This window comes from Pezoporus flaviventris, unplaced genomic scaffold, assembly GCF_033815535.1.
Source record: "Pezoporus flaviventris isolate CSIRO_AGI_PZ_B2104156 unplaced genomic scaffold, CSIRO_AGI_Pfla_v1 ptg000011l, whole genome shotgun sequence".
Lineage (NCBI taxonomy): Eukaryota > Metazoa > Chordata > Aves > Psittaciformes > Psittacidae > Pezoporus > Pezoporus flaviventris.
The window spans coordinates 874,318-900,836 of record NW_026892559.1 but is presented as its reverse complement, the minus strand read 5'-3'; the positions used below and the strand labels follow the sequence as shown (position 1 = coordinate 900,836).

At 40.1% G+C, this 26,519-nt stretch overlaps 2 protein-coding genes across 5 annotated transcripts in view; one reads left to right on the top strand and one right to left on the bottom strand.

Annotated features, from left to right (window-relative positions):
- IFT56 (intraflagellar transport 56) overlaps positions 1-13,441 on the bottom strand; it is a 49,162-nt gene extending 35,721 nt beyond the window's left edge. For all 4 annotated transcript variants that reach the window (XR_009742917.1, XR_009742918.1, XM_061450642.1 and 1 more), the window contains exons 1-4: positions 13,257-13,441; positions 13,031-13,168; positions 12,510-12,602; positions 6,290-6,404 (exon numbers count right to left, since the gene is read on the bottom strand). Coding sequence is in view for 2 of the 4 variants with exons in the window: in XM_061450642.1 (XP_061306626.1) it covers positions 6,290-6,404; positions 12,510-12,602; positions 13,031-13,168; positions 13,257-13,259 (349 nt within the window). In the remaining 2 variants the exon portion in view is untranslated. The remainder of the gene's footprint in view (positions 1-6,289; positions 6,405-12,509; positions 12,603-13,030; positions 13,169-13,256) is intronic.
- Positions 13,442-22,139: 8,698 nt separating this feature from the next.
- The window catches only part of GUCY2C (guanylate cyclase 2C), a 44,453-nt gene continuing 40,073 nt past the window's right edge, over positions 22,140-26,519 (top strand). Inside the window, exons 1-3 of the mRNA XM_061450627.1 lie at positions 22,140-22,350; positions 23,277-23,389; positions 24,676-24,743. Coding sequence (XP_061306611.1) covers positions 22,140-22,350; positions 23,277-23,389; positions 24,676-24,743 — 392 coding nt within the window. The remainder of the gene's footprint in view (positions 22,351-23,276; positions 23,390-24,675; positions 24,744-26,519) is intronic.

Sequence of the window (26,519 nt, the reverse complement as noted above, 5' to 3'; positions counted from 1 at the left end):
TTTCTTTAGCCTACTCAACTAATGAGCACTCTCATTCTTGCTCTCACCAACCAGCTGGCAACCTATGTTTCAACAGAAGGATGAACATGGAATCTTTCAAAAAGCAGAATGACTTACTGTGCTTATGAAGCCACAAAAGTTGCAGAGTTAGCAAAGCAATGGCCTGTAACACAAGGCTGTAATTCTTCTGACATCCTAAACCATGAAAGAGGGCTCAAACCACTGAAACCTCTTCCCTCCACCCTCCCAAGATGGAATTTTCTAGTAATAAGTTAGTTTTTTGTGGTTTGTTTATTTTTTTTAAGCATGTAGGGACAGATTTTCAGGCTTCTTACTCTTTCTTTACATGGTAAAAACACCCTTTGTAAAAGTGGACATTGCCAAAACCCAGGTCATTCTCATCAGGCTGGCGGTGTAAGCCTGCCCACGTATTTCTGATAGGTACAGCAATTATTTCACTTCCTCCTTCCCAAGCTGTGTTATTTAACCACATTACTACAAAAAGAAAACAGAGAGTTGTATCTTTTAACAACTGCTACAACACAAATGTCCCAAAAAAGCCAAGGCGGTATGAGAGCGCTCTCACAAAGACACATCTTAACAACAGAGCATCAAGTTTTTAAGAAGTTAAATGACCTTCAATCTAGGATAAAAAAGTGGGAATTTTCATTAGCCTAATTATTAAAGAACAGAAAGTTTTTCTCTGATCTACAATCAATATTGTATAAGCAACAGTAGCAACAGGATAACTAGAATGCACTATTGTGTCAGAAATTCTTTCATTCACTGAGTTAGAAAGTTAAGGCACCTTAATTTAAACACATGTTCTTCAAAATGTAGTTGGTAATGATAGTGTGACAACTCTACATGTGCCCCAGCATTAACTGATAGGTTTCAATATCAAAGTTTAGAAGGGTTGCAAGCAATACTCCCTCAAGAATCTAAACCAAGGAATTCTTCTTTCACTGGCCAACCAATGACTGCAGTGCTGCCTTCTTAGACCTAGCATCTGATCTCACATTAAAATTATTATTTACTTCTTGGCAAAAACTGAAGGGTTAGTCCATGTTATTTTACACCTAAAACCAGGCAAAAGATGAAACCTGAGTACTGATGGTAGGCTTGGACATATGGAGGGAGAAAAAAAATGTTCTCTGTCATATGGTATTATATGATACTATCCATTTGATAGTCTTTAAAATGTCAGCCAAAGAACAAGAGGGCAAAAAACAAAAGAAAAAAACAGTCCTGTTGATATAGTAAGCAGAGCCATGGAAATATTAAATATCAGCAGTTTCTTTCCTACCAGTGCCAAATATATTTTTTGAGGAAGACAAGAAAACATATGAATAAGATCAGATTAATTTCCAGAAAGAATTTGGTTATGAATATTGGATAAAGCTGTTGTCAATCAAGCAGGAAGTGATACAACTGCCTCATCAGAGATAATGACTTTTAAGGGACATTAGGCTTGTCCTTTCACTACTCTTTGCTGCTACTGAATTTCATTGTTGCTGACATATTGACGCCACAAGGAAACACAATCTTTTCCTATCCTACTTTTTCAAGATGATTGTAAATTATTACTTTTTTTATCACTACTAAGCAATTTAGGGATCATAACAAACATGATGACAATGCTGCACGGCAATAAACTGGACCCTGCTCCAAATCTAGTATTGTCCTTGTGCTAAAGACATGACTGTGACAGCTAGATAGAATATATCATTTTCAAGCTAGGAAACACACCAATATTCCTACACTAGAATTTTTGTCATGACCAGTGCTGATGTTCCAGGTACTAAAGTCATAGTTGATGTTGATCTCAAAAGTTTTATGTATAGTTTTATGTGCTGACACTGAACAGGTACCCAGTGAAGTATTTGTAAAAGTATAATGAACAGAAGACAGTTATCTTCACTAATTACTAAACAAAAAGTTACGCTCGCTAGAAATGGCAGCTCAGACTCCTCGTGGGTTCCATTTTGCTGCCACAGGCAGTAAGAAGATGATGAAACACAGTAATAGACAATGTGGCATTTGTGCCCTCTTGTAAAAGTGCAAGGCAATGCTGGTCATGCATCCAGTATTAACAAATCCCATCTAGCAGATATAATGCATATGCTGTAGCAGCACTTCACACATTAATGGACATAGAACACTTCTTATACATAGCAGGAGCTGGTAGGAATGAAAAAGGGTTAAGAAGGCTCCAGCCTGACAGCACCCAAAATAGCACAAGAGGGAATATTATTCGCCTGTCCCTGAGATACAACACCCTGCTCACCTGAATACAGTAGATGAATGAAGCCCTCTGTGCCTCAGAACCACAGTTTCACTGGTGGAAGGAATACGCAAAAGTATGGGAAAAATGTCTGTAAAAGCCATGGTGAGGCAGTGAGGTTCACACTTGCGCACACTTGAATAGCTCAACTGTTTAGAATTTTCTTGAATGAAATTTACAGAGGGCATTCACTGAGATTTTCCTATTCCCAAAATACATAAAAGCTAGTGCAGCTATGTTCAGTTACTTGCAATATATACACATTTAATTTCAGTCATGCCTAAGCACAGGAAGTTAGATCACTGAAGCAAACACTATCAATTATTACTGTTCTGTAGCTTTCACAATACTTTAAAAGGAAAGCAAGAAAATAGGGTTAGTAGTTTTTAAAGTTTAAATACGTATAAGTTGGTATTTTCACTTACACACTTTGAAAGTTCTATATATCTAAATCTGCTGGTTCAAAACCACAGCTAAATGCAATGAAAAGGAATTACTGCTCTCAAGCAACTTTTCCATGCCTGCTTGTAACTGCACATTTTCACTGGTGTCAACTCTCTGACACCTGGCAAACATTAGTACATGCATAAGCAAAACTGGTTTGGAAAATGTCATTGCTCTTACTAACCCATTTCTGTTCTGCTTTTGTACAACATTGCTCCTTCCAGTAAAGCCTGTGAAATGAGAAGTATCTCTGTTCAGTTAAATCACATTCAGATCTGACACATGCAGAGTTGTGAAGAAGTAATGTAATTACAAGGTTTGCCCATCAAAAATTAGAAGGGAGGAAAAAAAAAAAAATAAATCCCAAAACTACAAACAACTTTAATAACTGGTTGAGCAATGTAACTCTGTCTGCACATGAATCTTTAATTTAATTGTAAAATTCCGTTTATCCAAAAAAGACTGCTTTTCATAACAGAGTTAACTGTAGCCCCACTTATGTACATTTAGTGGTTTAAAAGAACAGTTGTTCTTGTGTTTTTCTTAATGCAGTGCTAGCCAATGGCTTCTGAGAGCACTACACAGGCTTCTAAACAGTAGGACCAGTTGCCAGGATCACCATGCAAATGTGCCAGGCTAAGTTTCTACTCCTTCTCCTTTGCAAGACACATGAACTGTAAATGCACCATAAAGTTATTTGGTTTTATAATAAAAAAGTATGTATTTGTTATTACTTATTAAGCCAAGATGAAGACTTTCAGCCTCATCCTCCCAAGGCTAGAAGGGCTATCACACACATGGAAAACACATTCAGCCAATGTATCACAGCAGAGAGGCAGAAGGAGTAAACAAAGCATCACTTGGCAGCTTCACTATGGAATGACTATGAAACAACAGTAGCTGCCTTGATGTAACTCCGCCTTAGATACAGGAACATGAACAACTGCAATGTAAGAGGACAGCAGGGAAAAGGGAGAAGCCTATAATATATGAAAGGAATTTGGAAGAAAGCCTAGAGGAGGTAAAGTACAACTGCAGTGAAAAACTTTCAAAGATTTTTCTTTATTGACTTTTTGCTCTACTTCTGAGGTTATATTTGCATTAATTCTGGTTTATATGACTTTTGATACACAGATTTATACTTTCCTGAGAGAATGTACCATGACGTTTTAATTAGGTAATGACAAGCTAAAAGAACACATATATTACAAACCAAATGTAAAACCTTGCTCTACAAGAGATTGTGGACTATATATCTCATATGAAATGCAATAATTACCTTATGGCTTTTAATGCTAATTTCCTAATTTTTAAGTATCCTGCATGTTTCTCCTCAGACAGTTAACAATACTTTTCTCAAGCAACAGCTACAGTACATGGCAAGAAGGAGCTTCTATTTGATTTCTAGATATTTACATGTTTGTGTAGAAGATTTATTACAGAAAGCTAGCTGACGGTTATGTTCCCTTCACAGAGAGATTCCATCACTGTAGTAATTTAGAATTATAGCTGAAAATAAATTATTTCTCCCTCATTTGCTTTAGCACTACGCTACTTTCAGGAGCTTAACATAACTGCAGAAATAAACAGCAAGTAGTATGCAAGAAATTAGGCAAAATAATCCCAAAATAACAAAGATAAGCAGTCCAACACTAACACTATCTATTATTCAAGGCAGTACTGGATAAATGGTATTCTTCTAGAGACTTTACCTGTTATGTCTATAACCAATGAAATATTTTGCTTCTTTACGATCTTTGCAAAATCATGTAAGAGCTCTCAAGATGTTATGGCCTTAGCTGTCAATAATATATTACAAACAGCCATCACTGATGCAATCCTGAGATGTTAAAGAAAACCTAGAAGAGGATCTGTCTGTCTTGAGTGAAAAAAAAAAAAACATTCAACCTCAATGTAGAAAGACTGAAATGATGGGATTAGGAAGAGAAATATACAATACTTTGAAGCCTTCAGTGGAAAAACAACAAGTGCTACAAATCTTCAGCTGTGTCTGCCTCCTCACCAAACTTAAGTAGCCAGAAATCATCACTGTTACAGTACTCACAAAAAAGTTTTAGCACCTCACTAAAACACATGGCATGCTGTCTTTAAACAATTACATAAAATCAGGACTAGCGTGAGCACTCAGTTACTCTCTGTTCCCTCCCTCGGCTACACTCTCTACATCTTACACTCTTAATATTCTTGCCTTTGCCTCCAGCACCCAAGTACCACTAGCAGCACCTCTTATCCTACCACTCACCATGAGCTAACTCACAGGTAATAAAGGTGCATGCCCAGCTGTGTTTCTGTCACCTCTAAAATAGATTACTGTAATTCATATGATGTAAAGCTGATGACAATGACTCCAACAGGTACAGGGTGCAGCTGCTTGCTTCCCCCATGGTTTAAGTCATACTGACACCTCAAGCTGTACTGCCCAAGTATTTTCAGATTCCAGTTCAAGTCCTATATTGTAATCTCTAAAGATCAAATCTGTAGTACATTAAAAATGAAATTATTTGTGAATATTAGAATTTTACACACCTCTTGAAGAATACAGATCACAAAGCTCTGTGAATTTTTATAGTTACAAATAAAACATTCCAGTTTCCAAACAGAATGGTCTTCCAGAGGATTTAAAGGGATACTACAAAACTGTCCTTTTTGAAGTTACTCCTCCACAGTAGCAGAAAGTACAGTTATTTTCCTCCCTACCCTATTTTCAGCCCAAGACTAGAAGACTAAATACAGAAAGAAAGAAAGGAGAAAATCTGTAAGAGTTTTATCCTTCAAAGGCAAGAGTCAGAAGCTGAATGAGGTATCTTTACTATTAATTCTATTTAGAAAGCACCAGGATACTTATGGCTATGGAAGACAATATACATCACAGAGATAAAAAGAAAGTGATGGGTAACAATTAAACTGCAGAAACATTTTTAGGCAGTAAAAACTGCCTTGGAATCTAATTTCATTCCTCTTTTTTAAATTATCCCATTCAGATTAAAGTAGAAATTTAACAAAGTGACTGCAGTGAACTCCACACCTTGAAGAATCACATACCCAATATCTGACTTATGAGGCAACAAGACCACCAGCTAAGTCACTCGAACTATGTAAACAGAGCTATTGTCTACATCAGGGATAATGCTGAACCCTCTCAGCTGCCCATTCTGTGCTAATTTCACTTGTCTAATTAGCTTCATCTGCACTGGCACAGAGATACTAAATCAGTCAAAAGAAAAGTAACTTATTGCTGCTGGTCATCACATGCTAGGTTTTGTATTTAGAAATTAATAAGATAATTTATTTTCCAGATGCTTCTTTTCAGTTCCAGCTGCTCCACCTGCCCACAGTATTTTTAGGAACTAAACTGCAATAAAAGTCTCCTGTTAAATGGAAACAAACAAACACACAAAAAAGAACCAGCCCAACTTGGCTCAAAAGTGTCCTTCCTTTATTCCTTTATATATATAAAAAAACATTAAATACTTTGTCTGGAAATCACTTTAAGTGTTCAAGTCCACGAGTAGTCCTTTCCATCAGAGACATACATCTTACCTTTCAAGGCTGCTTGTTCAGCTTGTATATACATTCCCAGAAAGAAATATGTGCAGGCAAGGTTCACCCAAACATCTGGATTGCAAGCTGGTTGTTTGGTTAAGGCCTCATATTCCTGTAACAGAAGAGAGGGTCGATTTTTAAAAAATGCTTAATAGCACAGACTTGTGTTAAATATCATCTGTATACCATATTTCTTTCACAATTTTACAATGTATCATTAAATTCTTGATATTAAATGACTTATTCTCAAGTTCATTGCAGTTCTAACAATGAAACTATTCATTTTAACCTATGCCCCTAGCTCTTTTTTGTTTACAGCAATAGGAACAGAAAAAAGAAACAAGCAGCACTATAAATCTTCACTGTATGAGCATGAATTCTGTCAATACTGAGATTATAAATATATAAAAACACAATAGAAATAATTGTATATAAGTACGTTCTTTATATTTATAAATTTAATACATTAATCTTTTATAAAGGCATCAAAATAATTTTCCACAGTCTTTTCTGACGCTTTCCTAAGTGGTCCTCCAGTCAAAGCCTGGGAGCTATAAATGCCAGGGAAATCTCTTTGTGAATATTTACTGGAGCAAGTGTCAAAACATGCCTTTATAAACCTGTAGGTAATGTCTTAGCATACATTAAAACAGTGGTCTCCAAAGTGGAGTGTATCCAACAACACACTCCAGCAGTGGTGCAAGACAATACCATTGTGTGCAGGAAGAATTTTTTTGGTACCATTAACAACTAAAATAAATATTTTAAAAATAGTATTTAATCTTTACCTCATGATTTTAAATTCCTATTTTGTGTATTTTTATAATTACATGTTAGTATGGTACTGTATATTTATACATACAGGTATGTATATTGGGTGGGTGTGTTCAAAACTTTTTTACTGATGGGATGCATGACCAAAATTGTTTGGAAACCACTGCATTAAAATACAAACCTACAAGTCAGTATTGTGCAAATTCAAAATTTCCTAATAGATAAAATTAAATATTACTAAACTGTGCATAACTTCACAGTTTCCCACTTTAAGATTTACAGCCAACAGCAATAGAAAACCAGTAGATACCATATTCTGGTATCTTACACATCCACATTAATTACATATCCCTTAATACTGCCACACAGACTGCTTCATTTCTTTGTGGAACATAAGCACTTAACAGATGAATCTTTCAATCTACTTTTTTTTTTTTTTTTAATTGAAAAGACTCAACTTTGCAGCTACAGAACAGTGACATTCCTGAAGATTTTTTTTTCCCTCTGTTTAATTACTAGGAAAGACCATCCCAGTGAAAGTGCTTCCTGCTGGTGCTCCTGCTCTCCATTCGGCCCTGTCCAACCAGCAACATAAGGCAAAGCAAGCAGGGTCATGCAAAGTTCTCACCAGACCTGAAAGAATGCCATCTACATACTCCCAATCACCATCAGCCTCTCATCCCTTCCAGCAACACAACCACCTTGCTGACTCTGTACTCTTTTCTACAAACACATGAATTGGTATTTCCCTCTGCCTAGGAAGAATTAATCAGGTTGTGCTGCTATGGGTCAAAAACTTCTTACCTCTTGGGGAAAGACACAAGACATAACAATAGCACCAGATAAAACAAGCCATGCCCAAAGGTCAGTGAATCCCAAGAAAAGAAATATGCTGACAACAATAAACTTTATAGTTTGCAAGCATAAAGACATTTTTTTTTCTGTTGCCAAGAAAAAGTAAACTGCACTCCAAAACAGAGAAGATATTAGTAAGGTATGCTCTTAAAAGCCAGCTGAGTCTTGCCAGTACTTCAGGGACTAACTGTCCTTCAAGATTTAAAATAAATAACAAAAAACAACAAACCAAACCAAAATATTTACATAGAGGCCAATCTTTCTACTGAGGCCAGTTCAATCTTGATATAGGTCTGTCACAGAGCTCTAAGAGACAGGCCACTGCTGTTTATTGGGACCATCTGGAATCCTTCAAAACCCTACCAGATGAAATGTACTCAGAGGTCTCTTTTGACTATAGCTTCAGGCAGATTAATTAGAAAAGACAAAGTGCATAAACACATGTCATGTTCTGGCTTGGCCATTCAAAGCAAGCAATAAATAAAGAGTGCTCTAGAAGTACCAAAGTGAACCTATGGAAACACAGTAAATAGAAATTAGGACTATTAGTACTACTTACCCTGTAGTTCTGAGCCATTAGCCCAGACTATGTGCTGTTGCCCCTTCCCTCACTAAAACACATTCAACATCAGTCTCTGGAGGACTGCTTCACAAGTACCTTCACTCTCCTCTCCAAAAACCCAGCAAACTCAAACAAACTAAATACTCCAAAAGCTTTCCCAGCAGTCAACCTGTGACATATTTTTGCCAACCAGGAGCATAACAACTTCTTGCTATTTCAACCTCCTGCAGCTCTCATGCCTTACACAAGACACATGCACTTTTCCTCAAAAGCAGGCTGCCAGACTGATTGCTTACAACTGTGGACACCTACTGACAATGCTGCAGCCAGCAGGATTCTGCTCAGTGCCCTTATTCCTTGTCTGCCCATAAACATGTATCTTAAAGCGCCAATAACAGGCCAACCTATAGAGCTGCCCCACAAGTGCTCAAAGGAGGTGTGGAGATACTCATCATAACCTGGCTATGTCAGAAAAGCCTAGAAAACTTCACCAAGACAAAAATCTTTTATTTCCTAGCTTCATCTCTCAGGAACTTGGTACTCAAGCAAGACCTGATTCTGTTAATGGATGAACCATTACTCTAGTACAGCCCTGTTCCTTTCCTGATTTACTATTTGCCTGAAATTATCCTGAAGGTAGGCAGGAAGTCCAGTCCAGTGAAGAGTGGAATGACTCCCGAGTCTCCATTAGGAAGGAGGCAGCAGACAGAATCACAGAATGGTCTGGGTTGGAAAAGACCTTAAAGATCACCTGGTTCCAATCCCCCTGCCATGAGCAGGGACATCTTCCACTAGACCAGGTTGCACCAAGCCACATCCAACCTGGCCTTGAACGCTGCCAGGGATGGGGCCACAGCTTCTCTGGGCAAACTGTTCCAGTGTCTCACCATCCTCAGTGAAGAATTTTTCTCCTGATGTCTAACCTAAATCTCCCCTGTCAGTTTAAAGACATTCCCCCTTGTCTTGTTACTACATGCCCTTGTAAAAAGTCCCTTTCCACATTTCTCGGAGGACCCCTTTAGATACTGGAAGCTGCTCTAAGGTCTCCACGAGGACCCCTTTAGATACTGGAAGCTGCTCTAAGGTCTCCACAGAGCCTTTTCTTCTCTAGGCTGACAAGCCCAAGTCTCTCAGTCTGTCTTCATAGGAGAGGTGCTCCAGCCCTCTGAGCATTTCTGTGGCCTCCTCTGGACTTGCTTGAGCAGCTCCATGTCCCTCTTGTGTTGGGGGCCCCGGAACTGAATGCAGTACTGCGGGTGGGGATCTTAAAAATGCCAAGTAAAGGAGGAGAATCCCCTCCCTCAACCTGCTGACCATGCTCCTTTTGTTGCAGCCCCCATTATACCTGGCTTTCTGGGCTGCAAGCACACACTGTCAGAGACTGCAGGAATCACTGACTGTAGTTTGTGAGATTTTAACCAAAATAATGCATTGAAGGCTCTAGCCCAGGGATCATGCTTTGCTCTCACATGTGCAGCTGATGGACCAAAATGGCATTACCATGTCTGGCAGCCATACCATGCCACCATCCTGCATTCCTAAACCCAGGCAGAGGGTGCAGAGTGCAAATGTGAAACCTGTTCTTGAATTCAACCTAACAGTGGAACTGCCCTTGCCAATTCCTCTCTTAAATTGTTACTACCTCAAGCATATTATAACCCTCCCTTTCCTAGGCCCCAGCTGCTACAATTTATAAGTTCAGGCATCTCAGAAAAAGAATCGTTGGACTTATTCTGGTCCTTGGGTGACATTGAGAAATTTTTCAGGAAAGATATAAGATTAGTGCTGTGAACAAGTCATGGCAGAAAGACAGGCGGGGTTTTCCCCATTAGGAATAGTAGATGTGGAAGGTTCCAGAAAAGTAATTAGATGCTGTCATTACTAGGGGAGCTCTGGTTGCCACACAATGCCAGGAAAACACTAGCCACTCAGTGTTAGTAAAACTGAATTTGTCAGAGGAGGAAGCTAGAGAGTTCCCAGGGAGGGACCACCACCATGACTGCTGGAAGACTTGAGCCCAGTGTAGTACTATTTGTCAACTGGTGTACAGCAGTAGGGATGATCCTACCAGGCCAGTGTCAGTGTCATATTCTTTGAGAAAGGTGTTTGCTTACTAAGAAGGGGAAAGTGTGACCTGAGTGAAGCTGCGGTTAGTGCTCTAGGTTGAGCTGCACAGGTTCATTTCCCACATGCCACCACAAAATGACAAAGTTACCAGGATTCACCACTGTGTCAAAGATCAGTATTAAATCTGAAAAGACAGGCCCTGGGATTTCTCACTTAAAACATGCACATAAACAAACCAACCGAAAACCACGTATACAAACCTTTTATTGTCCTTACTTGGGCAGAAAACCGGGAAAAAGAGGACCGTTACAGTTTTTAAAAGCCTGAATCAACAGCATCACCTAGTGGTGAATCAAACGCCACATACAAAACTTAATCTATAAGAAAAACCCCAAATGAACCAACCGAAAAAAAAACCTCTTACTCTTTCGTTGAAGGAAATATTTAAAAATCTATTCTGGCTATAAAAGCACCCACTGGATATTCCAAATAGCAGAAGTGATTTCAAAGAAATTGCAACTATTCTTCATTTGTAAACAAACATTTTTCTGGTTTTTAAACTTTCGCTATCCACTAACACCTAACGTCTAGATATAAATTAACTACAGCAATTGACTGTTACATTCATAATGCTTAAATTCTGCAACTCAAGTTACCACTATGTCCTGTACTACTATTCTGCATTCTGTACTGTCAATTTGATTCACTGAGCATTTCTAACATCTCTAATGGATGTCTCCTCTTCAGTTTTTCAAGGGGGGAAAAGCACCTTGTGAATTTACTTGCAAACTTTAGAAATTCTGTTTCTGCTTACATCTGCATCTTGTGCATGTGACCATGTATGACTATAGTTAAACACCTAATTTTACCCAGGATAGAAACTATCACCATTGCTCTAGAATGTATTTCTCTGTGGTTATTTCTGCTTGTTAATACTTCAAGTTATCATCTGTTTTTAATATTTTCTTAATAGGAAAAGCAAGAATCTGCAAAACCAGTTATACTTCACAGCTCTGCTTCACAGTGAATCACAGTGCAGAACTCCCTAGCTGATACTGACTGAAACCAGTAAGCCCTAAATGGTGCATTACAGCATTGCAAGGACCCAGCAATCACACCTGTAGGAATACAGCAATGAGACAATACTTAGGGAGAGACAGAGTTGTTTTTCAAATCTTGACAAGCTTATATGCAGCCTTGTGGGTATCACCACACCACTCCAACACCCCCTCTTCTGCTGTGTACAGATTCCAGCTCTTGGAGGTACAGAGCCAAGCAGCCACAAAACTTTGCTAAGACTTCTACAGAGAAATATGGTAGCACAATTAAAAAGATAGAGGGATCTGAGGAACACTGGCAACAAATTGATTTGCAACAAACTGGGTTTCATTGGAGACATAAATGGAAACAAGAGAAATAATTGTGTATTCTTTCTCTTACTCATGCACTGAAAGTGACACAACAGCATTTCACAGTGCGAATAATTAAAAGTGTATGGGTATTTGAGTAATCAGCATGTCTTTTAGTGACTTAAAGCTTCTGGAGAATAAGTACACTTCATTGCATTGAATTACCCAATACAAGAAAACATAAAGAACAAGAAGAAAGTACATTAAATGGGCAGGGGCATCAACCTCTAGAGAAAGAATACACAATGAGACAAAAACATAATTAAACTTGAAAAACAAAATTGTGGAAAGTAGCTGCAAAAAGGGAATGGAAAACTTAGGACATGATCTCTGACATTTAAATTAGGCTAGTAAGCTAGTATTAAATCAGATACTAGGTAACATTAAAAAAGGTTTATTTTTATGGGCACAGCATCTACCTTATTACCATACATTTGTATCTTAACTGGCTGGTAAAACTGTTCTCTATTACAGAACATCTTCCTCCTTTCGTCATCACTTTATCATATCCTGATTTCCAGCCTCAGGGAGCTGTATTTCCCCACCTTACCTCCAGTGCTCTCTTGTAATCACCCAAATGAAAGGCACAGTATCCCATCCAAAGGTCAGTATCCTCCTCCTGCTCACCCACCTGCCGTTTAAACTTTGTAGAGAAGAAACAATGTAAGAGTTTTGTCCGCTGCCACACAGTTTATAAAGCCCCACAAATCATCAAACTAATACTAGGCCATCTTATCTCACGGACAGCTTGACAGCTATGGATGCTACAGGGGTCGAGCTGCTCTAACATTTCTGAGGGATGCAGCCGCCAACTCTCACATGCCGAACCTAGTCCTGCGAACCGAGGGGAAAGCTGCTGCAACAAGGCCTAACGGGTGCGGAAGGAAGAGAGGGGGACACAAGGCTGGGGAAGGGTTCGCCTTGGCCCGCAGCAGTATTGGGCACAGGCCTGGCAACAACGATACCGCTATACCGCTCTCCTGAGGGGAGCGCGAGAGTCGGGGGGGGGGGGGAGGGGGAGGAGGGGCGGAGCCCTCGAGTTGAGGTCTCCGGGGTCGTCGCCACTGTTACCTCCAGCAAGGCGATCGCGCCGGTGAAGTCCCTCAGGGCCAGGAGCTCTTCCAGCTGCGGCACCTTCTTCCCTTTCTTCCTCCGGCTGTCTAACGGCGGCGGGGTATCCGCCACTGCCGGCTTGGCCCGGGAGAGCATCTGGACAAAAAGCAGAGCGGAGCTTAAGCAGAGGTTCCCCCATCCGAGACGAGGGAGGCGCCGCACCCCACAACCCACCACCTCTCACCATCTTGCCACCAAGCCCGCACTCCTCACTCTGCCAACGGCGCCGTTGCCAGGGTAACGGTGGGGCGGTGGAGGGCCGCGGCGCAGGCCCGAGCGCAGCGGCGAATAGGCGCCGGCTAGCGACTGGACCCGTCCCTCGGGTTCCGCCTCCACTGCGCCGGGCGCCCGTCGCCAGAGCCAACACGAGACGGGGAACCAGGGGAGCAGACTCTCAGTCTGTCTGTAGTCACTGGCATGCGGGAAACGTAGGCCTAATGTGGTCTAATTCCAGCTGCTGGCATTTAATCCCGCGTAAACACAGGTTCACATACGGGTTCAGAATAGAGAGTCCCCTTACTCAGGAAAATAGTTGGAAATGGAGTGTATGATGGAGCCGAGAGACACCAGAGAAACATACTGATGAGCAACCGGTTTGCATGTTACCACCCCCTTTTGTCCCCTTGTCCTGTGTTCCATACTGGTTCTTCCCCAAACCTGGGGGATACTGTCCTGGTTTCAGCTGGGATAGAGGTAATTTTCTTCGTACTACCTGGTACAGTGCTGTGTTTTGGATTCAGTATGGGAATAATGCTGATAACACACTGATGTTTTAGCTACTTCGTACTGCTTACCCTAATCAAGGACTTTCCAGTCTCTCATGCTCTGCCAGTGAGGAGGGGCACAAGAAGCGGGGAGGGAGCACAGCCAGGACACCTGACCAAACTAGCCAAAGGGATATTCCATACCATATAATGTCATGCTTAGTGTATATAATGGGTGGGGTGGTGTTAGCAGGAAAGGCTGGACATCAGTCAGCGGGTGGTGAGCACTTGTACTGTGCATCACTTGTTTTTCTTGGATTTTATTCCTCTCTCTCATTTTCATCATCACTATTATTATAGCTTTTTTTTTCAATTATTAAACTATTCTTATCTCAGCCCACGAGTTTTACCTTTTTTCCCCTGTTCTCATCCCACTATGTCAGGAAGGGGGAGTGAGTGAGCAACTGCATTGTACTTAGATGCCGGCTGAGGTTAAACAGTGACAGATGACAGTCACTTGACGAAGCTGTATCCTGCTTAGTCTAGAGCAGAGTCTAACTTTTATGCTGAAAAGAAATATACAGCCTGTCACTCTGAAAATGAAGTCCTTTAGAGAAAGAGTATGAAACAACAGTTAAGAGGAAAGATTTATTACTATTTATTTTGGTAGTGTACAAGTTAGATAGATGAATAATATTAACTTTCACATGTGTATGTGTTAGAAAAGGGTTAAAAGGAAGAAGTCTTTATTAATTGAGCTAGATATTATGATACATCACATATTTGGCTTCATCTACTGGTATGTGGTAACCACATGCCAGGCTGCTGGTACTATGATGCAATTTCATAGAATCACAGAATAGTTAGGGTTGGAAAGGACCTTAAGATCATCTAGTTCCAACCCCCCTGCCATGGGCAGGGACACCTCCCACTAAAGCATGTCATCCAAGGCTCTGTCCAACCTGGCCTTGAACACCGCCAGGGATGGAGCATTTACCACTTCTTTGGGCAACCTGTTCCGGCACCTCATCACCCTAACAGTAAAGAAATTCTTCCTTATATCCAACCTTTAAGTTTAAACCCATTACCCCTTGCCCTATCGCTACAGTCCCTGACGAATATTCGCTCCCTGGCATCCCTGTAGGCCCCCTTCAGATACTGGAAGGCTGCTATGAGGTCTCCACGCAGCCTTCTCTTCTCCAGGCTGAACAGCCCCAACTTTCTCAGCCTATCTTCATACAGGAGGTGCTCCAGCCCCTGATCATCCTCATGGCCCTCCTCTGGACTTGTTCCAACAGTTCCATGTCCTTTTTATGTTGAGGACACCAGAACTGTACACAATACTCGAAGTGAGGTCTCACAAGAGCAGAGTAGAAGGGCAGGATCACCTCCTTCAACCTGCTGGTCACGCTGTTTTTGATGCAGCCCAGAATACGGTTGGCTTTCTGGGCTGTGAGTGCACACTTCAGCAGCCCATGTTCATTTTCTCATCAACCAACATCCCCCAAGTCCTTCTCCGCAGGGCTGCTCTGAATCTCTTCTCTGCCCAGCCTGTGGCTGTGCCTGTGATTGCCCCGACCCAGCTGTAGGACCTCGCACTTGGCATGGTTAAACTTCATAAGGTTGGCATCAGCCCACCTCACAAGCGTGTCAAGGTCCCTCTGGATGGCATCCCTTCCCTCCAGCATATCAACCGAACCACACAGGTTGGTGTCATCGGCAAACTTGCTGAGGGCACACTCAATCCCACTGTCCATGTTGCCAACGAAGATGTTGGACAAGACCGGTCTCAACACCAGTCCCTGGGGGACACTGCTCATTACTGGTCTCCAACTGGACATTCAGCCATTGACCACAATGCTTTGTGTGCGGCTATCCAGCCAGTTCTTTATTCGCCGAGTTGTCCATCTATCATATTGATGTCTCTCCAATTTAGAGACAAGGATTTCAATTACAACTGTTCTTTTTCTTACCTGTGGATTTCCTTTCACTAGATTAGTAACTTCTGATGAGAACAATCAGTTCTTTGCAATGTAATTTCACTCTAATATGTGGCAGCAACCGTGAACTCCAAGATCAGACCTAAACTCTTGATAACCCATGACGATGGCAATATAATCAGAACTTCTACTTTATCAGGATATGTACTGGGTCAGGATCATGCTGTACCATCAGGATCATGGAATATATGACCCACATATTTGCATGCTTTTTTGGAGGCTTGTTGTTTATCATTAGATAGTTTCAGTTTCAAAGAATAATATTTGTAAAATCTTCTTTTGTATTCTTGTATAGTAAATGAGAAAAAAGATTGGTTCTGGAAAGTCAATTAGTTGCTATGCAGCTGCTATACATGTATACTATATACATGTATATAGCTTCTAAATAGGTATGCTGTACAGCTATGTTTGTAATTTACATTACTGTCTTCTAAATCTGGACAGTAGAAAGATTGTAAAAACCATTTAAAAGAGAAAAAAATATACCATGTCATTGGTGTTCTGTAATACTGAAAGTTAAAAACATCTTTATACTATACAGGCTAGACCTGTAAGTTACTGACATTAAATAAACACAGACATACTGTAATCTTTTCTTTTCTGTCTGTCATCACATTTGGGATTCCAGCCTCTAATAAAACTGGAAAAAAAGAGGAAACTAAAACATTTCTATTTCATTTTTCTTCAACATGATTTCCTGAATATTTTTAATGACAGGGTAAAAATTATTAAAGCCCCAAGCAAACAAAATAGTTTGCAATCAGTCATATTAAGAATGGATAGAACTTGAAAACATCAAAGTTTTTCTACATTTATCCTGTTGTCTAAATAAAGCCATTTATTGAAACATACAGTACCTCATGCAATTTTACTATTAAAAAATCTGTATTGTACATAAACAAAATTGACAACTTCATGTTTTTCAAAAATACAGGCACGGCCACTGAAACCAGGGAATTTCTCTTTTTTTTTTAAAATAAGAATTAAATACATAAATATATCTGCTGTTCTTTTAATTTACATGTCTTTTCAGATTTTTTTTTAAATGTCCATTTTTCACGTTTCCTAATTCTGCAATGCTGGAGACTTGCAGCATTGCTCTTATTTTAATGGAAACTTGGATTCTTGTGTACTGTAAAAGTTCCTGGCTCTGGAGAATATAAACGATAATGTACAATTGTGAAACTTGTAAGTTGATCATAACAATCATAATTAAATGACAGTGAGAAAATAAATAATTGTAGCAAGTAGGAAAAAATCTATTTTAAAGGATACTGTCAAATATTTTATTCTGCAAAATAAGACAATTGTATCACAATGCATGTTTCTTTACAAAATAATGGCTTGAAAAATGCAACATTGATTGTCTTTGGTACCAAAGAGGAACTGATAATATGTCTACATTATTGTCAGACTTACTAGCACTATTTGTTCTAACTTCCACAGTAGTAGTTTGGCTGACTGGGAGCAGTTGGGACATGCATGTAACTCTTTGGCTTTTCTGAGCTTTCTAAAGTTTTCATTTCATATCTTCTCTCTGTTTTCTCGTCTCCCGAGTAGTCAAGTGGAAATAATGATTTGTAATTAAGTAAAAAATAAATTAGGCCATGTGACAGTAAAAATGAATATGGTAAAGGAATTGGAGATGCATTCAGAACAAGTGCCTTGTTCTGAATACAGTTGCACTTTTACAATATGAGCAGAATAGGCAAAGGGATTCTGTGATGCTCAGGTTGTCCTCTCATTACCATTTTTCAGGCCTCTCAGACTCTGTACAAAAAAGAAACCAATGAAATGAGGAAAGCCTTGTCATATGGACCATTAAAAAAGGACTAGAAATGTTCTGTAGGGCATAGCAGGCTGAGGGACTTAGAGGAAAAACTCCGTGGTTTTTGCTCTTTTGCTTTCTTTTTCCCTGTCTATGTGTCTTTCAGTATTCCAGAAGACTGAGAAAACCTCTCAGAGTAGTTTCAGATCAGGAAGTCAGTGCTGATTATCTGTTTTATATACACCCTATAATATCTGGTTGTTTATTATCCAATAAAACAGAAGTCAGAACAAACAAATAGTGCTGTAGAATCAGGCACTAAAAATCACTTTTCACTAAAACCAATGCTACAGTTCTCTGGTGAGTTAATTTAGGATGGTATTTCTAATCTAACACAGATTATAAGAACACCCACAGAGATCTATTATGGTGTTTTGTAACTATGCAATATATGCACAGGTATTGTTCATGAGGGTCTGAATTCTGTCTTCAGATGAATAAATGTAGGGCCTGCCTATCTGAATCTTATTTGCTCCTGTGCTTCTGAAGGCAGAATAAGTGATAAACTATAGGGTTTGTATTCAATGATTCAAGGGTAGACCACCATCAGCTATTAATAATTCTAGGATTACAGAGATGAGGTACTCAAGGTGATGTACACCTAAGAACTGTCTTTTTAGATAGATACTTGCACATAGTGAAACTATTCAATGCTAGGATATTTTTAACTTTCTGACAAGACGGTAGCAATAGCTGGTGCCTAGGAACCACAGCCAGAAAAAATGCACTGGGGATGTCAGATGCAGTTTCTTATCACTGTATTCCTTAGAAGGTGATTAAACCTTGACTCATAAGAAAGAATAAGTAGTTCTAGAAGATGTGCTTTAAAGATATTTTAGGATAAATTTTGTGGGTTATCCTGGAGGTGTCAGGAGAAGTTACCTTAGGCAAGATATTCCTGGTGTTTGAGACTTTTGCTCTGTTTCGCCATGTCATCACATCCTTTCAGGGGTAGACAGAGCCATTTGCATCGCCTTCAGGGTGCTCCAATGCTATTCTGTTCTAAGACAGTATTTCTAATTAAAGCTGCAGTTGCCTGTAGGAGTCAAAAAGCCTTTTTTTCTTTTCCTCTGACACATAACTTGGCTTCTAGGTTTCTGAATTGTATCCCTCCTTGACTAACCTTTGAAGTGTGAGAGTTGGCTCACAGTTGGAGAAAAGTTACTGAGATAGTGGGGCCTGAAGAGATATGGAAGATTTTTGTGGGTATCTGGCTGATCTGTGTCACTGGTAACCTCTTGGTTTTATAGATTGCTAGGCTGGAGTTTGCAAAAGAATTAGATGAAGTTAGCTGGGATCGTAGGGGGTTTAGCTTCATTCTGCAGCCAGGGCACTATGAATGGATTGGCATTGGTGTCTCACCGCTTCTATTCCTCAGGGACTAAAGATCTCTCAGGCACAGGCAGTAACAAACTGTATATTACAAATATACAATATTTTTTTTGCTTTCCTTGTAGCAGGCCCATCAAGTTTTGTCGTTTACACTTATGACTCACTCATTTACTTTTTCTTCTCTCCTTATGATCTCCTCTAGTATCAGTAACTCTCACATTTACAGCATGATGCCGCAGCTTTTCTTTGTCTCTCTCACACCATGAAGCAGATGTTACTAATCAGTCTGCCAGGCAACTGTGTTTGATGTGCAAAGCCCTGAGGTACAAGGGAAAGTGCGGTGCTCAGCAGGTTCCAGGGAGCACTTGCTTCATTCCAGCTGCAGCCTCCTGCTGCATACCCTCCAGCTCCACATCACCTAATGCTAAACGTGTGCTCATGGGACTTGACACTGAGAGACTACAAACAGTGGGCAATTAAATAGTTGAGAGGTCAACAACTTATTTGTAACATGTTCTGTCTGGGGACTCCCTGTGGCACTGTGAAGGCAGGGGTTAAGGAAAAGATTAAAAAGGAATGCTGTGCCAAGGATATTGTTGATTTTACCTTTTGTTTTTAAAGGGTATTTTTAAGGTGCTATGAGAACCAAATAAATACATTAATAGATACAAAACCAGGGAGACCTCAGTGCTATTACATGCTTCCTGTGTGACCAGCAGTGTAAAATACTCAGTTCTACCTGTATTATCCATGATAGTGAATGGTTTCTCTCAAATAGGCTAAAAATTTTGTACTAAAGAGTACAAAATTGCAAATTCTGCTTTGATGAAGTTAATGAGAAATCTCCTGCTGACTTATATGGGAGAAATTTCAAGGAATTTGTAAATACCTATTAAATGGGGTCATGATGAGCCCATGATCTCAGCATGAAAAGCTATATTCCGTTCTCATTGTGTGGCTCTAGCCAGCCATACTACTCCAGATATTTAAATGGCAGACTGCTAATTAAGAATTACTGTATTACTAATAACAAATGCTAGATGAGATATGCTGAGGTGTTCAAGGCCTGCTCTTGAATGCTGGCTTACATTTTCCTTTCTTGTCTGGTGTAAGAAAGATTCAAGCAATAATCACTTGGTATTAAAATAAAATCATATAAAATGTCTATGCAAATATATTTGAAGTGTATTCAACCCCCTTTAAATACAGCTTTGAAAGAAACCATGGAATTGCAGTTCTATTTTAAACCCGAAAGCACTATTATTTACACTTCTGCTGATTATTGATTCGGAGAAAACTCCAGAACAAACTTGCCAGCGGAGTTTCAAGTTGACAAGCAGGTATTCTTTATTGCGGCGCCGGGAGACACGGGGGATAGCTCCTCCTAACGTGTGTCCCCGAATTGCTATACAGATCATCCTTATATGGTCACTGAGCATATTACATCATTTTCCAAGAAGTTTCCGGCATCCATACAAAACTGTGGTGGTCTTTAAGGGTCGTTTACTTTTCCCAACAAGCTTAATTAACATTACAGACATAGCAATCATCCTGGCCTTCTACTTATCAGTTAGTTTAACTGCTCTCATCCTGGACATCTGCTAGTCCCTGATACTCCCCAGTAGATGCTTACACCAGCTTAATGGGTTATTAACCCCTCAAGCATAGCAATCATCCTATCCTTTTACTTATCAGTTAGTTTATCTGTGCCCACCCTGGACATCTCCTAGCTCCCCAGATACTCCCCATCCCCAGGTCCTGTCCTTCTATTCTGCTTTTCTCACACCTTTTGTACTGAGGTCCTGAGGGCCTGAAACTATGTCAATTACCTTAAAGCACCGCAGTTATTTTCCATTACAAAGCCATCAAACTTAACATTACTTAGAACTGATTACATTTTGTACTTTTGTGCCGCCTTGTTTCATTATTTGCTTGTTTTTCTTAAAATTATTTCAGGAAGGTAATAAAAGTAAACAGATTTATTATCTGACAGCCTTAGTCCAGGTTTCAGTAGAAAATAAGAAGCTGATGTAGGCTTGCATAAACACCTCAAATTCAAACCAGTCACACTCACTACTTTATTTAGATTTGCCTGTTGATTCCTTTTGTCTTGCAGTTCTCCTTTGAGCCCAGACTTACCCATAAGGCTTGTGGATGTTTGTCTTCCTTTCATTCTATCTGCCTTCCCTGAGGCCATTCAATATTCAGGAAAGACCAAGAACCCTACACAGAAGTGATAGCACAGAGTCCTTCAGTGCATGGCTTTTAGCGATGCCATTTAAAATTTAGCTTTGGTCCCACAGATCTGAGATGTGGCCTTCAGCTTTGCTAATCCTTGTGTGATGCAAGAGGTTGAATCACATTAAGTGTGAGTATGTTTGGGCCCCATTTGTAGAGTCTTACAAAGAAGCAATGGGCAGTGAGACCTGTGCTGCCAGAGAGCAATGTGTCTAGGGCAGACCTGGGGTGCTCTGGTGCGTAATGCTGGATGAGTATGAACAAACTTTGTGCTGAGCCTACTCTGTAAGTAAAAACAAAGGCTTTGGTCTGGAGGATTGCAAGTCAGACATTTTTGCCACACAAAAAGTGTTTCAATGGTAAAAGCCAAAGGAATAGAATTGGTTTCTTATCACAGAAGAAAATATACCATTGATTTATGAGCCTAGCCACCAGAAATGGTGTGGCAATTTAACCAGAGATGTAGGGCAATGCAAACATGAAGTAACCATCTGTTTTCCTCTAGGCTTTAATTAACCTTGTATTTTATTTCCATTTAAAAGAGTTGTCTTTACAGTCCATTTGTCCCCTCCTCTGCCTTCTCTCAGCTCATCCGCTTGATGAAGAGTTAGTGCCCTTACAGGACAAGGTTTCAGGTAATGTTTCAGTTTTATAGCCTCAACCTTACCATGAGCAAACATTCACAGCAACCTTTAGCCTCTCTCCTTTCCTGAGTTTTGCTGTTGTTAGTTTGTCACAAACAGAAGCGCACCTAGCACACTGGAGGGACAGGCAGAGGTGAAGGTGGGTAGGGGGATAGGGAAGTGCCTGAGAGAAGGATAATACAGCCTGTCTTTGAATCTACAGTCTGGAGATCTCTTTCGTCCCATCCAGGAACAAAACCAATGTAGAGTATCTGAAAGGAAGAGGGTTGGAAGGGAAACAGAAAAGAGAGAGTACACACAATGGATCTAAACTGAACAGTAATGAAGAAACAGATGTTGGGTCTGGCCCTTGGGCCTTTGTTTTTCTCACTTCAGCTGCTGCAGCAAGTTTGTTCAAATGAATGTAGCAGTAATCATTACGTGATCAATGTAATGCTTATGAATTACTCGGACTTCCCATCAACTACTGATAATTTGAAATTAGCTGTGAAGCAAGCCTTGAAAAGGGTACAAAATGAAGTCCAGCTGAGAGGTAAGATGACAGGTGTTGGTTATTCTTCTCCTGCTGTGGTTCCTTGTGACACTTTGTGCCACAGTTTTCTACTCATCTGACCTCCAGCAAACTGCTCCTCCAACAGGCTCTCTGCTTAACTGTTCAATTTATATAGATCTTACAGAAACAATGACCTCCCTCTGTAAAAACAGAAGTTTTGCCCACAAATGGGCAGAACCATATTTGCTTTCATGGTGTTTGGGCTGATTCTTCCTGCATGCTTTTCTGGAGATATTCAGTTGGGATTTGAAATATGGGAATTGCTGAACTGGATCAGACAAGACCAGTGATCCATCTAGTGCGGAAACTGGGATGACCTTGCTTCCTCTCCTGACTGTATTAGCTTGTACTTTCTGAAAACAATTTTTGCCTTGACCCCATCCGTTTCCCACATTATGACTTGAAGTGTGAAGAATGTGCAGTCTCTCTGTTTTTCCTTCATTTAGGATCACTGCAGAAGATGCTTGTATTTATTTTTATATGTTACTTCTTCTTTCAATATCACCAATCTACTATCATTCTCTAGAATATCATGGGGAAAGGGGTTCCAGAAAAATGGTATCTATTCCCTTTCTGCCCTCTACTTGAAGAGACTTTGTCAATTTCATTGGAAAGTGGTCTCTCAGTTACTTCATACAGAGTCTTAAAAAATGTCTCTGATAATGGCTAACACTAAAAGTACTTTGTATTGAAAGTACTAAGGCTCAACAATAGAAGTCAATAGTCCACACTGCAAATTTTGGAGCAAATTTTACAGTCTCATCCTAAGCAGTGGGGGTTAGGTGGTACATGGACTTTCTCGCAGGTTTTTGGTGGGAGACAACCTAGAAGAAGACTGCTCAGACCTGTGTATTAGTAATTATCTGCAACTCATAATGCTGTTTACTTTTGTGTTTGCATTACAGAAGAAAATGTTACAGTCAGTGCCACTTTCCACAGCTTTACCTCATCACTCTATGTCTCACAAGGCTGTCGTACCAGCACCTGTGAAGGTGTGGAGCTCATCAAGCAAATTTATGTGAGTAGCAGGATTCTTTTAGTTGATTTCCTAAGAAGACAAGACTTGTTTCTTTCTGCATGCGTGCACGCATACGTGTCTGTGTCTTTCCTTGTTAGCTTTTGATCCTGTTGTTCAGTTTCAAACAAATTTGACAGAGAAGTGGAGTTTTCAGAGGAGGTGTTCCTGTAGGTTTTGTGGAGACAAGCAGGCAAATACTGGAGAGAGATTCTTGCTGGGGGCTGTCATTAGACATTTGGGGCAGTACCAGCAGCCTTCAGCTTCGGGACTCTTTTCCTATGCTTACTTTGTCCTCTTTTTTGCATCTGCACAGCTCTTCAAATGGCCACATAGTCATTAACAAAGCAAAACACAACCAAGAAAAAAAAAACCAACAACAACTCCAAACCCTCAAACAGCCCAAGCAGAGCAGAAAAGGTCCATTTCCAACTGAATCAGACCCTGATCTGGTTCACCATTGGTTTACACGAATACACAAAGGAGATAGCTCTGTGAGGATGGGAACATGCCTGCAGAGAGATTAGGCTGGCACTGATAGCAAAGAAATGCATATGGAACTATGCCCAAAGGGCAAAGATGAAGTGCTCACTTCTTACTAGAAATCACAGAAGTCACATGGAAGAAACTAGCTGAATGCCCTAGTGTGCAGAAAAGCTTCAGTTAGAACTGGTGCCTTACAAGAAGCTGTGTTTCAGTAGATTTTGTCATGTCTAATAACTGTTTCCTCTAAGTGAAGCTTTGTCAATCCAATGTGAATTCTCAAATCTAGCGATTTATGAGCACATGCAATAGTCTTTGATAAGAAGTCCCTCATAACACACAAAGCTACTGGTCAGGCCTCATTTGATGGTCATGGAAGGTTTTAATTTTTTTCATACAAACTTCATATGCACATAACTAATAATTTTTCTGATACAGAGTATCCTGTAATTCCAGCCACTCTGTCTTCTGCAAATGCAAGCAATTCTGGTTTGTGTAATTTCATATGTGCAGTTGTAGCAATTGAAACATTTTAATTCTAACTTGCTGTCTCTCCCTTAATGAAGGTCCTATTTACAGGCACTATTCTGTCCTTTGCCTTTTCTTAGCTTTCTGTGATTCCTCCCTCTTTCACTCTAGGTTTGTTCTTTTAACCTTTCTGTAGCTCCTTTGCTACTCTGTTCTTGATTTTGCTGGCTCAATTCTTTGACTTCTCAGATCCTCAAGTTTTCTTTATTTTTCCATCCTCCTCTTTTGGCCAGTCCTCTGCTCTATCCCCACTACTGACCCTTTCTGATCCTTTGCAGAATAGTGGCACGCTTGGTTGTGTTGTCATAGGACCCGCTTGCACTTACGCCACCTATCAAATGGTCTCGTAAGTACCACTTCTTCCCCTAATATTGTGTTCTTAAAAATATCAATTGCTGAACAAAATTGTTTTCTGTACAAAAAGCCAGCAAAGATGTTTGGGTTAGGCTACATCAGACACCTCAAGGTATATAGTCAAGGCAATAAGATTTCTATGCATAGCCACTATGTTTGGTAGGGAGAAGAAAAACCCATTCCAAAGCACATTGATGAAATCCCAGTGCTAGAAGGGAAACTTTTCTAATTGCTGACTGTAAGTTGATAAACAGCTTAAAAAACTCAACTCTTCAGCAACTGCAGCAGGAAAGAGATATTAGTTAGACGCATGTAAACATCACAGCACTGCAGCTGTTGGGTCCTTCTGGGTGGATGTTCAGTCATTGAGAGGGGCCGGAGTTATATGTGTCAAGAGAAGATCCCAAAACCCCAACCATCTTCAGTAAAGTGTGTTTAGATAGGAAGCAGTCAATTTAACCCCAGCTCCCCTGCCTGAGGAAGCATTCCTGAAGAATGAAATGTCTAATATTGTATTATAAATCAACCTCTATGATTCTATTCTATACTATATTATACATTAATATGTTGATTCTCAGATACTAGGAAAAGTATAAGCTGAATCTGCAGACTTGTAGCATAAATCAGTTAAAAAAACTCATATCAGTCATAACATACAAATCCGTATCATGTGAATCACCTCCCTTTTTAAACTTTGGTAACCTTTCAGTTTCACTGAGAGATACCGGGAAGATGAGGCACTTCTACCTCAAGCTTTATCTGTTTTTACCTCTATGCTTTTCTTTGAGTGGTATGACCAGAAATTAGTACAATGTTACTGGTGAATGCATGTGATTGATCTATATAAGCATAAAAAGAATAAATCTTATATATATAGGACTGTGGTAAAATACTATGCAATATGCCCTGTTTTATTCATTGTGCCTCCTAGCCTTATATTTGCTTTTCTATCTGCTGGATATGGAACTGCCCAGAATGGTGCTGAAGTATTTTCCTCTGACTCTGACGCAGATAAATCAGCATAAAATATGGGTAGGGGAAGTTTATGCAAAGCAATGAAGGACACTAACAAGCAGGCAGCTGGCTTTTGCCCATGGTGCAATACCTTTGTGAATCAGGACAAGTGCCTTACTTTACAGCACTTTAAGTGTGGGCAGGACGCTGTGGGGAGGGCACTTATGGGCAGTGGGCTGGGAGTGTGCAGAGCCTGCAGCAGCCTGGCTGCTACCTGTGCTTGGCTGCCACTGTCTGTATTTCATCTTCGTATTTGGTTTGTCAGATGGATATTCAATGACACTGAGTGTTAACTGCAAGAGGTCCATATACACAGCATCAGCTGGGATGTGACAGAGCAGCGGAAGTAACAAGCATTTGGAATTAGCCTGTCTACCTCCAACTTCGTCATCATCTGTGATTCAGGGAATCACTGGGCAATTGTTAATGGGATGAAAGTTAACAAATCCAAATTCTGAAAATGTAATGCTTTCCAAATTTAACAATTCTGCACTTAGGACAGAGTAATGCTGGGCACAAGTATAAGCTGGGAGAGGAGTGGCTGGAAATCAGCCCTGCAAAACGGTGTGCTGGTCAACAACGGGCTCAACAGGAGTCAGCAGTGGTCCCTTGCAGCCCAGAGGGCAAACTGCATCCTGGGGAGGACCAAAGATAGTATAATCAGCTGTTTAAAAGAGGTGATTATCCGGCTGTATTCAGTGTAGCTTCACCTTAAGCAGTTTGCACTTCTGGGCCTCAAACAATTTCAGAAGGA